This window comes from Periophthalmus magnuspinnatus, chromosome 23 (assembly GCF_009829125.3).
Source record: "Periophthalmus magnuspinnatus isolate fPerMag1 chromosome 23, fPerMag1.2.pri, whole genome shotgun sequence".
NCBI classification, from domain to species: Eukaryota; Metazoa; Chordata; class Actinopteri; order Gobiiformes; family Gobiidae; genus Periophthalmus; species Periophthalmus magnuspinnatus.
In genome coordinates, this window is record NC_047148.1 from 2,709,368 (window position 1) to 2,725,377 (window position 16,010).

At 37.0% G+C, this 16,010-nt stretch overlaps 1 protein-coding gene across 6 annotated transcripts in view; it reads right to left on the reverse strand.

Annotated features, from left to right (window-relative positions):
* ptpn12 (protein tyrosine phosphatase non-receptor type 12) overlaps nucleotides 1-15,156 on the reverse strand; it is a 111,018-nt gene extending 95,862 nt beyond the window's left edge. For 5 of the 6 annotated variants that reach the window (XM_055231915.1, XM_055231912.1, XM_033989251.2 and 2 more), the window contains exon 1: nucleotides 14,595-15,143. In XM_055231915.1, coding sequence (XP_055087890.1) covers nucleotides 14,595-14,696 — 102 coding nt within the window. In that variant the 5' untranslated portion in view covers nucleotides 14,697-15,143. Of the gene's footprint in view, nucleotides 1-14,594 lie in introns of all 6 variants that reach the window. The other variant, XM_055231914.1, reaches the window with a different exon arrangement.
* Nucleotides 15,157-16,010: the final 854 nt, after the last annotated feature.

Genomic DNA, 16,010 nt, shown 5'->3' on the forward strand with positions numbered 1-16,010 from the left:
ATTTGTGTGCATTGATGACCTGAACGCAATGATTTACAAGTTGTATAGCTATGATATAAAACTGCTCTACAGCACCCCCTTGAATTTTTGAATGAGATCCAAAAAATTACTTTGTCACAAACATTTCAAATTTGGCATGGACATCCCAATTCCCATACTGAACAAAAAAAGTCAAAAAAAGACAAACCTCTATTTCCAGTCGTGCATGCGTGACAATATCATAAATGCTCTCATTGGAATGAATGGAGTAGTATTACATAAAAGCTGATTTTGGGGGAAGGGTTGATGTAAGTGGAAATGAAAAGCAGGATCTTCACGATGGCATGTACCCACGGTCGTGAGGGGTAGCGAGGACCTTTATCACTGCTTGCAGTTTTAATTAAAACGAAATTTGTTACAGTATTTGTAAAAGCTGTCATTTTTATTTACAGTACAGTATAGTATTTGGTTTTGTTCCATAATACTGTGCTTATTTTTTAAATGTATGAAGGTCTGAACTCAGAGTGTTTAAACAAGAGAAAAATGCGAGGAAATGTTAATGCCTGTCTGAAGTGTGTGGTGAGGGGTTTTACAGCCTTAAAATATATAAATTATTGAAAAAAAAATAAAGCTTTCTACTTTGTGGATTTCGCCTATTGAGGGTTATTTAATCCTCGCAAGAAATGAGGTAATACTGTACCATAATTTCCTCTACAAATTAAATCTCTTAATTTTTAATTTTTTTAAATTTTTTTAAATACACAGAAAAAGACATGTTCTGAAATGTTTTCATCGCTTGTCAGAAAAACTATTTTTCCAAACCATTCAGTCCTATTGGGTATTGTAATTTTGAAGTGGCGTTTTTGTCATTGCCATTACCAGAAAATGGTGCCAGGCAAATCCAGTCTGATGTCTCTCTGTATTTTTATTCAGAGGGATATCAATCTGGTCATCACTACCTCGAGCCAGAACCAAGCATGATCCATGAAGGACCTAACATTCAATCATGATTTGCTCATTGATTCTGCAAAAATACGTGATGTTTTCCAGTCCTCCCGTATATTTTTTCCTTTTTTTCCTTGTAAGCAGCCATATTTGCTTTGATATGGAAAGCCCTATCTGAATTAGAGAAGATTCACCAGTGACCAGACTTATATCTTTGTAAAGTATGGAAGAAGTTTGTATTCTGGATTCTAGGCAAAATAAAACCTACCTCAACATTACCTCAACCTTATTTACAAAGAAACATACAAAATTTTAGTTAAAAGGTTATCAGAAAATTGGAATGATGTCTAATGCAGCCAATACAATACCAATAGTTGCTTTCAAGTGCTTTAACCCAGTGCCCCATTTCTTCCCATTATCTGCATTTGAACTGACCGTTATACCACAAATGTACAGAATGGATACAGCCTAAGGCAAAGGGTAGACAGAGACCCAAGATGAACAAAATCAATGTTGAACCTTATGTTGACTATCCCAGAGATTTCGTTCATGGTTCAACAACAGTGTGGGAGAATCCATTAGCATACTAGGGTCCAAATGATTCACCATGATGAGTTCATAAGCATAATCTTTCAGAGGCCGGAGCAGAGTTTTGCTGTCACAGTAATACCAACCACAACTAGCATGAGCAGCACCCTTCCTAGTTCGCAGATAATAAAATGCTTAACAATACAGTCTCATTTTGGCTCATCTGTACTTGGGCAAAACAAATACTTTATTACATGACAAGTTGAGTACACCTCTAAGTTCATTCTGAAACTGTTGATTCACTCATGATTCAAAATTAAGTTGTGAAAATGTAGAATAGGACCCATAACCGACAGCAGTTCACAGGTGACTGTCATGTGACTCCTGTGAAGACCTAACATTTTTCACCCTCCTCCCAAACAATGCATTTGACATAATTGCATTGTGTATAGAGGAAATGCAGTCAACGCAGACAGGGTTATGGAACTTTTCTGAGCTTGTAAAAAGGGGAAATATTGACAATTGAAAATGATTATGACCCCATTGACAATCATCTGTGTGATTACATTTTTTATGTAAATTTTAAATCTGTAAAATGTGTTTGTAAAAGTAGTGCATAAAAAGGGAATGGACTACAACAGTGCAGCTTTGCATCAACTGTTTTTGCTGTCATTATCACGGGTATGGATTTAAACAAATCTCCATGGAGGAAAGCAGGCAACACTACCAGGTTAAGTTACCAGTCAATTCTGTGGTAATGTTTTTAAAAAGTATAGAACACTTGTAATTGAATAAAAATATAATACCATACAGTGCAACACTTCACACAAAGCAGATGTAAAAGTTACACAGGGAACTTTGAACACACTGAATAACAAGTGTATTTGCCAGCATTTAGTTCATATGTAGAGTGATATAGCATTTGCTGGTGGTCCTTCTCACTGTGGACATCAGGCCTGTGGCAGGAAGCAGCTGTGGACAGTGTTTAATCTGAGTCATCTGGGACAGCTCTTTGTGTACATGTGGCTGTGCATGTGTATATGTGTGTCATTGGACAGCGAGTGTGTTTTAATCAGATGGTGGAGAGATATTCACCACAGGGTCAGAGAGGAGCTTGACCTGGACTTAAATCAGGTAGTAGCTCCAAAGGGATGCAGTGTACAGATGGTCCAATATAAGGCTGAATGATTTGGAAAAATATTTAAGTGCATTTTTTCTGACAAGCATTCCAATTAAATTTTAGATATTTTAAATTAGTCAGAATGGATCATCAAGAATGCAGAATTAGACAGGGAAATTATTGTGCTTCAAAAAATGACATTGCCATTTGCTAATTGCCCCCAAAGTGCCATTCCGATTCAATTGCAATTAATCTTGCAGCCCTAGTCCAATATGGATTTTCCAGCTGATACCGATATCCTATTTATCTTGCTCCGATAATTGCTGATACGAATATCTAAATTTGAAACTCTAGAGTAATTCCTACAAATTGATCTTAAATTTCTCACAGTTTAGTTAACAAATTTACATTCTGTTTTTTGAAAATTGAAGTATTTCAGCGTTAGTTGATTCCTAAAGCAGGGGAGGAAACAATCACCTTACACTGGTGATGACAGCTTGATTTATGCGTCTTCACAAGTCTCCTCTGTGCATCCATTTACTTCATTTATGAAGACTCCTACATGAGGTAATATTCTGCGTGTCAAATCTACAGCAATACATTTATGTGGTCTTGTATGAAAGTACAATAAATAGCAAAATTCTCATTGCAAGTAACCCGCTTAACTTTCTGGAGGTGAAACATCACCTGCATGATTCCTTGGAAGTTGAAAGTTAAAACCATACGATATAGTAAAAACAATCTCTTTGAAGATAGATATGTTTCATGCCATACTGTGGAATATTAAAATGACAGGAACATTTCCATCGAAACAAGCAGGAGGCCCACTTCCAGGCCAGGTTTGTGAGATGCAAGCCCACTCACAATAAGGACACGTGTTGTTTTATCTTTTTCAGTGCCATAAAAACATCTGAAATGGGAAAAAAGGTGCTTTTATCGTTTAGTATACAGTATTGTTGGCCAAAAAGTTACAGACTTGATAACTACTGCCTCAGTAATGTAAATATATTAACAAATCTCCATGTTCTTCCTTAGAAAAAAATATTTTTATAATCAAATTTCAATCAGCCTTGAAGAAAATGTCTAAAAATATTATAGCCAACTTTTAGAATTACAATTAACTACATAAGCTTGTTTAGTTCAAGGCACAGTATAACCTTTTAGCCAAAAAAAAAAAATGTTTATTGCACTGAAAGTGTGAGTGGGCTTGCATCTCCACAAACCTGAGGAGGGAGAGCATAAAAGAGAGCTCCTACCTCCTTGTCTATTCCTTTTACTATAATCTTCCAAAGTATGTAATAAAACTAATCTAATCTCCATAGAGAATGTTCCAGAAAGTTACATACTGTATGTTTAAGTATGAAATGTTGATATGTAAATAGTCCTGCTGAAATATCTTCTCTTTGTTAGTTCTTTCCATTGCCAGGAGATGTATGAGCTTGTAAATAGCAGACATAAGTGCATATACCTGCTATGGGACCCCCTGCTGTCAGTGGAAATACTTACCTCACAAAAAAAGCCACAGGAGAGCACTGTATTGCCCACTTCTCTTCCTCTCTCACAAAGTTTAACGAGAGCCCAGCAAGACACGAGTCTGGTACCCTGAAATTTGGCTTCTTTGATGCTGTGGTTTTTACAGTGTTTTTTGAGAGTAAAAAAGGTGAAGCGAGAACAAAGAAGCGATGACAACAGGACAAAACCACGTGAAGTAAGGTACAAGGTCTTTGGACCAGAATACTCACTTTTTCCAATACTTTGTGAAAATGTGAGTCTGGTCACTGGTGAATCTCCCCAAGTTCAGATGGGCATGATTGACAGGTGATTAGCCAATCAGGGACACAACAATCTGATTGGATGATCATGTAATCATGTAAAATACAGAGAGACATCATTCTGGATTGGCCAGGCAAGGTAGGGGTTGATTATGGCAAAAATTATGATCACAATTGCTTGGCTGATAAGCGAAATCCATGTCTAAATTAACCTGTAGAGAAATGTGTGACCTACAGTAGCTTTGAAAACAAGTATCCTGAACAATACTAATACAACTGGCCTTGCTACTGGTTCTGTAAGGTAGAACAAATATGTCAACTTTTACGTTTAATATATATTGATTCTGCATAGGGCAGGAATACCAAAGTTGAAATGATAGTCAGAAAAATTATAATTAAATGTGTTTTTTTTTTCCAAAATGATTAATTTGTTCATACACTAAAATGCATGGAAATAATGTATTCTAAAGTTGTACCCATTTCTCCTCCATCAGCAGAGCATACCGCCCAGGGTGTTCAACCACAAGTGAAAGAAAAGACCACCACGTATAGCAGAAGCACACGTGTATTCAAGGCGCTCTGTCTGTTTGAAGCTTGTCATTATAGAAATTAGTTTGGCAATCAGCTAATGGACTCTCACATGGGTCATGGTGACCCAAAAAAAGTAAACAAATTTAGTGTGCACTGAGGTCAGTCTACAGACCGCACCAATGTGTGAAAACTACCCAAGTTAGATACAGAATGCAGAGTTGTTTAAATCTTTTGAACAATAAGATCACATAGAATAGATTAGTATATGTGCTGATGGACCACTATAGAACCTACCTGGATGACTGAGGGATTATCACAGATAAGTCCAGATGGTCATATGAAAAAGTACTATTTAGTATTGAAATTGCACTCTATTTTCTAAAGAGTGTTTTTATTATCACTGTGGTATTGGAATCAGTATTGAGTACCAGTACTGAGTACCAAGTTTCTTAGTATCGAAATAAAGTAAAAAATTTCAGTATCATGACAACACAACTGGGAACATATGACATTTTAAGCAATTTTAAAACAAAAAGAATTAATTTAATGTGTTTGCAAAGGTGTTAGAAACAAATCACACTTCAGGGAAAGGAAATGTTGAACAAGTTTATCAGGTGTGAAACTGGGACATAAAAATAGCTTTAAAAGTTCAAGTTGAGAATACATACATAACAGGCCTGTAAAATGTGGGAGTGACATATTGGTTGATATTCAAAGTTGTGGTCTGGTTGAGGTGCTTATTTTGTGTTTTGTTTAGTGGAATCAGCTCCATCACCAACACTAACTCAACACTGTCATCTGTCATTATAGTGGACAACAACACCATCTGCTATGTTGTAAGTTAGGTAGGGTAAGTACATTTTCTGGTAAAGGGTATGCCGCCTGTTTGCCTCAATAGAGAGTGGAGATCTTATTGCTTGTTATTGCCAAGAATGTTCAAAGAAGTCATTAAACTTCTCTATCATGGAGAAGAATTGGGCACCCCCAGGTCAAGTTATATGTCAACTCTATGGAGAGCCGACCTTGCTTTTAACTTGCATAACTTTTCTGATGGAAGCTACACTACCTACTTGTCTGCATGGAAATGTTATTACTTCCTGTAATGTATCTAGCATTTATTTCATTACACATTTATAAGGTATTTTTGAGCAACACTTGATTTGATCTGTGGCTAGGCATGCTCGCTCACAGTAAGAATTCAACGTTTTGTCTTGGGAGGTGATAAAGATGTTCAGTGGCATACTGGAGTAATCTTGGTAAGAATGGGCAATAATATCTTCATAAAGCAGGTGGCGTATAATCTTCACCAGAAAAAGTTATGCAGTGTGCCTTTAAATCTCATTAGTTTCTTTTAAAACAAACATTCTAATGAAACTGATACATCACAACCTCATACCACCAACGTAGTGGCCCTCCATACAAATTATAATCATCTTTATTAGACTCAAAACCTTGTACAAACAAACTGACCTATTTCACAGCAAAAGAATTGAAAATTGTGCTCGTCAATTCCAAAAAATATAACCATAATGCTAGCAGCTAGCATCACTACTACATTGACACCTGAATGCCACAGAGATGCTGCAGTATGAAGGCCTGCACAGTTCTTATGGCATGGATACAAAGCGTGTAGTGGGTGGTGCTTGTGCCATTCTCCGCAGCTGTAATTATGTTGATAAAACACATTCTAAATTTAAACAACAATAGGCAGTTAAAATGGTGGTTGAGTTATAGCAGAGGAGAATGCCACTGGAGCTGGTGGCACTGCTAGGGGTTTCTTGAGTCTTTTGGAATTTTCATATGGGACTGATTTGGAGTTGTCATCAGTAGCAGAAGTAGAAAAATATGAGGAAAAAAATTTACATATATTAACATATATGCCAAAAAATACCACATTTTCTGCTGTTTCAATTTATGATTCTTGTGCACAAATTATTTTTAGATTTTCCCTCAATGTGGCTGTACTCATTTTTATACATGTTTTTTGAGTAAATTTAGTCTTGCGCTCAGCTTATTGTATAATCAGGTGTTGAGATCAAAATAAGTCCACTGCATGCTGTTTGCATCTAATTAAAACCCTTTACCATTTTGGGTCATTTTGGTGAAATTGCCTTGGTTCTGACCTCTCCGAATTAAAATGATTGAACCCTCAGTAGTAATTACACAAGTTTGGGGTCTTTGTAAGGTAACACCCTATAGTTTTACCCACAGGTGTCACAATCACTGTAAGTTTTTTCTGCTGAGCATTTATACACTTAATACACACATAAAAATATTTTTTCTCATCATCGCCTAAATTTTTTTGTTAAAATGAAGGTGGTAGAAAGCAGCAGTAGGTAGCTGGGGACGAAAATACACTATATCTCAACTGAAAATCTTGTTGACCACTCACATTTCAAATTTGAGGTCAATAGCTATAAAAATTAGAAGTTTTAACAATCATTTATCATGAGTAAGTCCAGGCCTCTCCAAACATATCGAAATGGAGACATTTGAGAACGTTTGGAAGAAATGCAATAACTTTTGAATGCTTCAAGACATGCTTCACAGACATCAATGAGGGCTCTACTGAAAACTAACACTGAGAGGAATCTGTATCTGCACACCCAGCTGCTCTATTACTGTACATTTATATATCATATCAAAACACAATATAAAATGTATATTTGTATATAAAATATAGTCAAAAAAGTGGTATAGGTCAAAATAAATATATATTTACAAACCACACACTGCAAACATTGAACAAACACACACACATTTCAAAATGTAAACAAACACACACTGGAAACTAAGAATGCACTGTATGCGATTGTATAGTGTGACAGTCATTATACGACAGTGGCTCAGTGGTTAGAGCTTTGGTGCCCCAAGCCGAAAGTTGGAGGATCGAGACCAACTTCTGTCATTGTGTCCTTAGTTCTGTCATTGTGTCGTTAGGCAAGACACTTCGCCCAAGTGGTATGTGCATGAATGATTGGTGGTGGTCGGAAGGGGTTGGCATTAGCTAATGCTAATGATTACACATGATACACATTTGACCCACAATTAAGTCAATAGCAAGATAAACCACGCTTACCGATCAGGAACAGCATCCAATCCATCAAAACATAAGGTCTTCTACTCCTGAGTCCACCATGAGATCTTCACTCGGTTCCACGAACCACTCTGGGTCCGCGATGCCTCTTGTTTAACTTTTACATACATCCACAGTGTCCTCGGTCATGTATTTCCTTTGTTTTGTCCATTTCCTCATGATTAAAACGCAAAACTGTTGCAAAACAGTGCGTAAAATTACACGCGGATCTTTGTATCCAGTCTCCTCCTTTTGTGCACACAGCAAACTCCATCTGTTTATGGGAAACTACTGCATGTCATGCATCGTTGTGTTCCGCTGCTCATTGGCTTTAAGGGGAAAACATCACTAAGTGTGTGTAATGTAAGTGGGGCGTACTCTTTCAGTCATCTATAGCACTCATTCACTGTCTGGAGCTCCAGTAACACACAACTCCCACCTTAGTGGCCAACTTTGGTGTCAATCACAAGCTAACAAGTTTGTTTTGCACTGAGGAACAAAGTTGGCACTGTCAGAATTTTATTATGTTTGAAATCAACAAAAGAAATGCAAAGAAGTGACGGAGCAGATTTCACTTTCCTGCAGCAGATTGGACATGAAGGATCTAACTTCTTTTGTGGACATAATTTCTTGACTGGATTATATTCTCTGGACCTTTACGGAACGAATGAGACTAACTTTGTGTGAATACGTTGATGTTTGACAGAACCACAGCCCTCAAAGGTAAGTGAAGTCCAAATCCACATTTCTCACTTTTCTGTAAAAACGGCTTTCCTGTCAGCACTGTGGTGATTACAGGTGTAAATGGTTTACATATTCAGAAAGATGACTGCCGTAACTTTCATTTGATGTGTAGATTTTTTGTGTGGATGACGCAGAAATATATGTACATTACACGGCCCATGGTCAAGGGATTAAAAAGCATTTTATTGTTTGATAACCAGGAAGTGTGTGGTAGCATGCTTGTTGTTGTTGGCTTTACCAGCGTCACGGCAAACAAAGCAAGAAAGTTGTGGAATGTGCGTACAAACTCACTGTGGTGAATAATTAGGACGCTCAGAATGCATAAGGTAAGTGAGGAAGAAAAAAATTATTTGTTCTGTTTTTCACATTTTAAATACTGGTGCAGCAGATTAATTTATTGTCATCTTAAAGAAGCTGTAACACTTCACTGTGACTGGTTAAATCAACCTGTCACTCATCCATTCTGACCAATAGGAGAAGCAGGAGGGTAAAACTGTTGATAGGACGATATAATTTAAATAGCACATCACAATCAGAATTGTGCTGGTGAGTCAGTTTTTTGCAATTTCTGTTGTTGCCTGAGGACTTTGTTTTCAGAAGGCAATAACAAAGCAGTGTTAACCAATTTTGTTTCCTGAAAAAAAAAATCTCGTAATTAACCCAATCTTAGTAGTCTGCCCTGGAGATGTGGGACAGCAAGGATGGGAGGAAAGAAAATGTCTATTTAGATTGACATTAAATTTGCAGTCAGTTAATACAGAAATGACTGAACGTTAACATCTATCTCGATACAAGAACTAGAGATTGACCTACATGGGTATTATCATGGCCGATGCAGATTTGTATTGTTTAGAGTTTCTTCTGTTACCTCTGTTAGGAAAGAGGATCGTTCCTTAAACAGGAATGGGGCCTGAGACATAATTTCTCCCCCATTTAGCTGTTTTTACAAAAAAGTAAAAAATGTGGATTTGGACTTCACTTACCTTGAGGGCTCCTTGATGCCATGCTTTTCCGTACGCAAGATGGAGTTTAATGCCTGCGTAAAAGGACCAGAGTGGAGGCAGAGATCCGTGTGTATTGGGTGCGTAATTTTATGCACTGTTGTTTTGCAACAGTTTTGTGTTCTAAACATGACAAAACGGACAAAACAAAGTAAGTACACGATCGAGGACACTGTGGATGTTTGTACAAGTTATACTTAGAGGCATCTCTGACCCGGAGCAGTTCGTGGCAAAGAGTGAAGATAGCGTTTGGACTCAGGAGTAGAGGACCTTATGTTTTGATGGACTGGACGCTGTTCCTGATCGGTAAGCATGTTTTTTTCTACTATTGACTTAATTGTAGGTAAAATATACCATGTGTAATCATTAGCATGGCTTCTGTGCACATTTGTGTTTTTCTTTAGGCACAAGAAAACCATAAGGAGAAGTCCTTTGAAGACAACTGATTTGGAGATCTGCATCCACAATCAGACAAATTGCAGTTACATTTTCTTACTGATAATGGTTTATTTTTATCAGATGCATTTGTTTTTTTGGTTGTTGTTTTTTTTTTTTTTTACCATTTTGTGTACATTGCCATTGTGAATGCCTTCAGTCTCTATAAAGGACACTGTGGAGATCAATGGGTAAAATCCTTATGCACCAAAAGGCCTTTAGAGAAACTTATCTAGGAGCTGGCAGAGGCAGGAGCCATCAGAACACAGAAGGAAGCAGGTATCATTGTTTTGTGTACATCAACCTGGGCAGTGACAAGACACACAGGGCAGGTTGAAGTGCAGGAAGTGACATGCCAAACTCCAGAGATATGTTTAACCTGCAATATACCCCTGTGCTTCAGCAACAAAGACTGCTATAATGACTGGCGCACAGAAGACCAGCCATAATCATATGGAGTGTGTTTTCAGTTCGCAGTGTGTGTTTGTTCACTGTTTGCAGTGTGTGGTTTGTAAATATATATTTATTTTGACCCATACCATTTGTTTTGACTATATTTTATATACAAATATACATTTTAAATTGTGTTTGGATATGCTATATAAATTTACATCCATCGTAGAGCAGCTAGGTGTGCAGATACAGATTCCTCTAAGTGTAAGGTTTCAGTACAGTCCTCATTGATGTCTGTGGGTTGAAGCATTCAAGTTATTGCATTTTTCTCAAATGTTCTCCAAATATTTTCATTTGGATAGGTTTGAAAAGGTTTGGATAAATTTGGATACATCAAAAGTCCCTCCATAAAACGCCTGGATTTACTAATGAAAAAAGGAGTGTAAAAATCTCATTTTTATAGATATTGTCCTCAGATTTGAAATGTGAGTGGTCAACAATATTTTCAGTTGAGATACAGTGTATTTTTGTCCCCAGTTACCTACTGCAACTTTTTACACCTTCATTTTAACAAAAAAATGTAGGTGAGAATGAGATAAATTATTTTTTTATGTGTGTTCCAAAATGTGTAAATGCTCAGCAGACAAACTTACAGTGATTCTGACACCTGTGGGTAAAACTATAGGGTGTTACCTTTACAAAGACCCCAAACCTGCTTATATACTACTGCGGGTTCAATAGTGGTCATCATTTTAATTTGCAGATGTCAGAACAAAGGCAATTTCACCAAATTGACCCGGAATTCTAAGGGGTTAAAAAGCTAGGGCTGATAAGCTCTGCCGATATTTTAAGGCCAATATGAAAGGCCAATTTTGTCACTGGGAAGTCCATATACGATAGGCAAGACACTTTACCTGCCTTGCCTATATGTAATATGTGGTGTAAGAGCCTTGTGTGTCAGTGGAGAGCAGATGTGGCTAAAGCAGTGGCTTACCACAACAACCTAAAGTGTGAACCAAAAATTAAAGCTAGTCAAGTCAATTTTCAAGGTTTTCAGGAAAATACAAAAACAAACTGCCTATGTCAGTAAGGTGAGTGGGTTTGTGTTTTTTTGAGCTGTAAAAATGTCTCTGGTTGGCCCAGGATGGAGCCAATGACACCTAAAAGTGCAGCAGGGTCTGGAGAGTAGAAAGAAGAAATTCAATTTGGCTAAAAAAAAAATATATATAGTTATGCAATGAGGCCAGCTAACAGTAACTATGGTTCTACACACGTGGGCAAAATTGTTGGTACCATTCGGTTAATGAAAGAAAAACTCACAATGGTTACAGAAATAGCATGAATCTGACAAAAATAATAAATAAAAATTCTATGAAATTTAACCAATGAATGTCAGACATTGCTTTTCAACCATGCTCCAGCAGAATTACTTAAAAAAATAAACTCATGAAACAGGCCTAGACAGAAATGATGGTAGCCCTAGAAAAGACTGAAAATAATGTAACCAAAGGGACATGTTAATCCAAGGTGTGTCCACTAATTAGCATCACAGGTATCTACAATCTTGTAATCAGTCAGTGGGCCTTGTAGGGCTACAGGTAGTCACTGTGCTGTTTGGTGACATGGTGTGTACCGCACTCAACGTGGATCAGAGGAAGCAAAGGAAAGAGTTGTCTCAGGAGATCAGAAAGAAAGTTATAGACAAGCATGTTAAAGGTAAAGGCTATAAGACCATGTCCAAGCAGCTTGACGTTCCTGTGACTACTACATATTATTCAGAAATTTAAGATCCATAGGACTGTAGCCAACCTCCCTGGATGTGGCCGAGGAGAAAAATTGATGACAAATCAAAGAGACAGATAATATGAATGCTAACCAAAGAGCCCAGAAAAACTTATAAAGAGATTAAAGGTGAACTTCAAGATCAAGGAACATCAGGGTGAGATTGCACCATCTGTTGTTGTTTGAGCCAAAATGGACTTACTGGGAGATGACCAAGGAGGATACCATTGTTGAAAATGTCCTATGGACAGATGAGTCAAAAATGGAGGTTTTTGCCAAGGCAAATAAGCTCTATGTTCACAGATGGAAAAATGAAGCATATCAAGAAAAGAACACTGTCCCTACTGTGAAACATGGAGGAGGCTCTGTTATGTTCTGGGGCTGCTTTGCTGCATCTGGCACAGGGTGTCTTGAATGAAATCTCAAGACTATGATGGGATTCTAGAGAGAAATGTGCTGGCCAGTGTCAGAAAGCTTGGTCTCAGTCGCAGGTCATGGGTCTCAGGACAATGACCCAAAACACACAGCTAAAAACACCCAAGAATGGCAAAGAGGAAAACATTGGACTATTCTAAAGTGGCCTTCTATGAGCCTTGATCTAAATCCTATTGAGCATCTTTGGAAGGAGCTGAAACATGCCGTCTGGAAAAGGCACCCTTCAAACCTGAGACAACCAGAGCTGTTTGCTTATGAGGAGTGGGCCAAAATACCTGCTGAGAGGTGCACAAGTCTCATTGACAGTTACAAGAATCATTTGATTGCAGTGATTGCTTCAAAAGGTTGTGCAACAAAATATTAAGTTAAGGGTACCATCATTTTTGTCCAGGCCTGTTTCATGAATTTTTTTTTTTTTAATAATTCTGTTGAAGCATGGTTGAAAAGCAATGTCTGTCTTTCATTGGTTAAAATTCATAGAATTTTTATTTACTATTACTTTTGTCAGATTCAAATTAATTCTGTGACCACTGTGAGTTTTTCTTTTGTTAACATGTACCAACAATTTTGTCCACGTGTGTATGTCATGAAATACCCTATACTGTTTTCTATGTCATGGAATCAGTATAGAGTATCTTGAAAAACACTCGGAAATTCCAAGGTATGATAGTATCAAGCTGGATAATACAAAGGAATAATGACTATGTTTTTCCTTTTAATGTTTCATACAATATTCAGTTTTAAATATAAAAAGAACAATAACAATTTTAAGTCTGACGAGAGCCAATAATTGCAATCTGGATTTCTGAAAGGTTTAGAGTGTAGGGAAGACTAACCCCACCTACTTAGCCAGTTACCCAGTCTTACACATATTCTGCCTTTTGGAGAATATACTACTTGCTTGTTTCAGTCTACAGTGGCTTTGTCCAGACTGGTGGAGCCTTGTATGAGTTAATAAAACTTCAGTTTAAAAGCCAGAACGAAATGTTATGAAATGGCCTAAGAAAGAATGTTGCAAGCTCCAGCAAGCAACTAACCAAAAGTAGGGAAGTACAGAGAGGGGAGTCTATGCTGTTAACATAACTAAGACAGAATATCTTGAAGTAACATGCAAGATCAATAACATTTGGGCACCTAACTGGCATTTTACTTGTTCCGAAAAACGTTATATGGAACAAATGAAGCAGTTCGAATTTGGTTAAAAACTGATTTAAAAGCCGATTTAAAGATGCCAGATTGGTACAATTATTAAGTCTTGAATTGGTTCTATTCACATGAACTATCAATACTTCTAAAAATAGTTGGCTTTCAAAAGTAACATCTTGAATGAAGTAAACTAGAATTAATGTTAAAACTACTACTACAACAGGACTTGGCTAGATCTAAGCCAGGACTAAACCATAGCTAACCTTAAACTATTTGAAGACTAAACCAAGAATAAAATTATACCAGAATCAGAAATTGTTTTATTGCCATTGTCAATGAACGAAATTATATATATATATATATATATATATATATATATATATATATATATATATATATATATATATATATAAATAATACTTTATTTTCTAAAGCATGCAGCCGGTGCCTGTTGGCTTTGCCAGCACCGAAACAATGCTAGGCCGCCATGTAAAGTACAGACTGGAAAAGGGAGGAGAAGGAAGGAAAGAGGAGCTTGTCTCACCTCTTGCCCGGGAACAAGGGGCACAAACACGGGCTCAGGACACAGGGAGGGGTCGGTGTGGTGGGTGATTTTTCACAGGAGGAAATGAAAGGTTGGGGTAGAGAAAGAAAGCATTTTGGAGTGCGTAAATGTGGATTATAGTTGCACGTTCGATTTGACTTACCATAAAGTCGCAACCGAAGTTGTCCTCTCCTCTCTCCTCGTCTCCCTCGTTCATTTCCTTCACAGTTTGGATAAACTTTTTCAGGATACCGGCTTGCTCCATGGTTTAGTCCTCTTTTTGATTACGTCCCGTTTGGTACAGTACAATATAGCCCCCCTTGCAAAATTAGCCCCGCAAGCTGCAAGGCGTGGAATCAATTGTGGATAAACAAAACAAGGGACAGGGTAAAGGGGGAATAAATTAAAATAAATAATCCTACAAAGTCATAATCGCTTCACAGCACAACACCTTTTCATTATCGGCCCATTTTGAGGCTGGATGGTAGCTTCTTTCTTTCGTGAGGAATCCTATCTAACGCTAGCGCTCCGGGTCCCGATTACGAACAACGGATTACCGTGCAAAAGAACTATCCAGACGTACTCCAGCATGAATCGCAGACTATAAAAATGAAAAAAAAAAAATTAAGATAAATGGACCAAACAAGCCGCGGTTTTGGTTAATCTAATACCCCTCCCTGTCTGCGCCTCGGTTGCCACATTCGCACATTGCTGCTGCTTCATCCGGACTGGGCAAAACCAACAAGCACCAAAGCCCGCCTCTTTCACTATATATGCGATAATAATTGGTCAAACAAAACCAGGAATTTAACTACCATTGGTCAGAATGTATGTAGGTCTAAAATTTAGGTGTATTTGATTAGTTAAAATGTTTGTCCATCTACTTTGGCACGAAACATCAGTTGTCGTCATAGTTGTGGGAAAAAAATAAAATTAATGATATAATAATAATAATAATAATAATAATAATGAATAATAAATTCTACTTTGGTAGAAATGATAATAATAATAATGACTATTATTATTATTGTTATTATTATTATTATTATTGTTATTATTATTATTATTATTATTATTATTGTTGTTGTTGTTGTTATTATTATTATTATTATTATTATTATTTTTTTTTTTTTTTTTTTTTTTTTTTATTTATTTTTTTTTTTATTATTATTATTTCTACCAAAGTTCTGGTTTTGGCCTTTACTATTGAAAACTCTTGGAAAGATAATACATATTCATGCATTATATTGTTGTAATCTTGTAGTACACACTTCTTATTACTATTTTATTGGCATGTTAGAGCCTACGGCCTATCAGCCATTCCAAAGTCTACTGTGCCGCTGCCCCTCTATCGACGTGATCTCACAGGGCCCTCTAATAATAAAAATAATGCAAAATTTTCTCCTTAGATTCATATGCTAAAACTGTGGTCTTAATACTAATATAAAGACATTTGAACAAATATCTTATGTAAAGTATATTTAAAACTCAATTTTCTTTCTTGCTCATTGTGTGGACAATCTTTAGGGACCCCCCTGTAAGACTTCTGAGGCTCAGTGAGGTCCCCGGATCACACTTT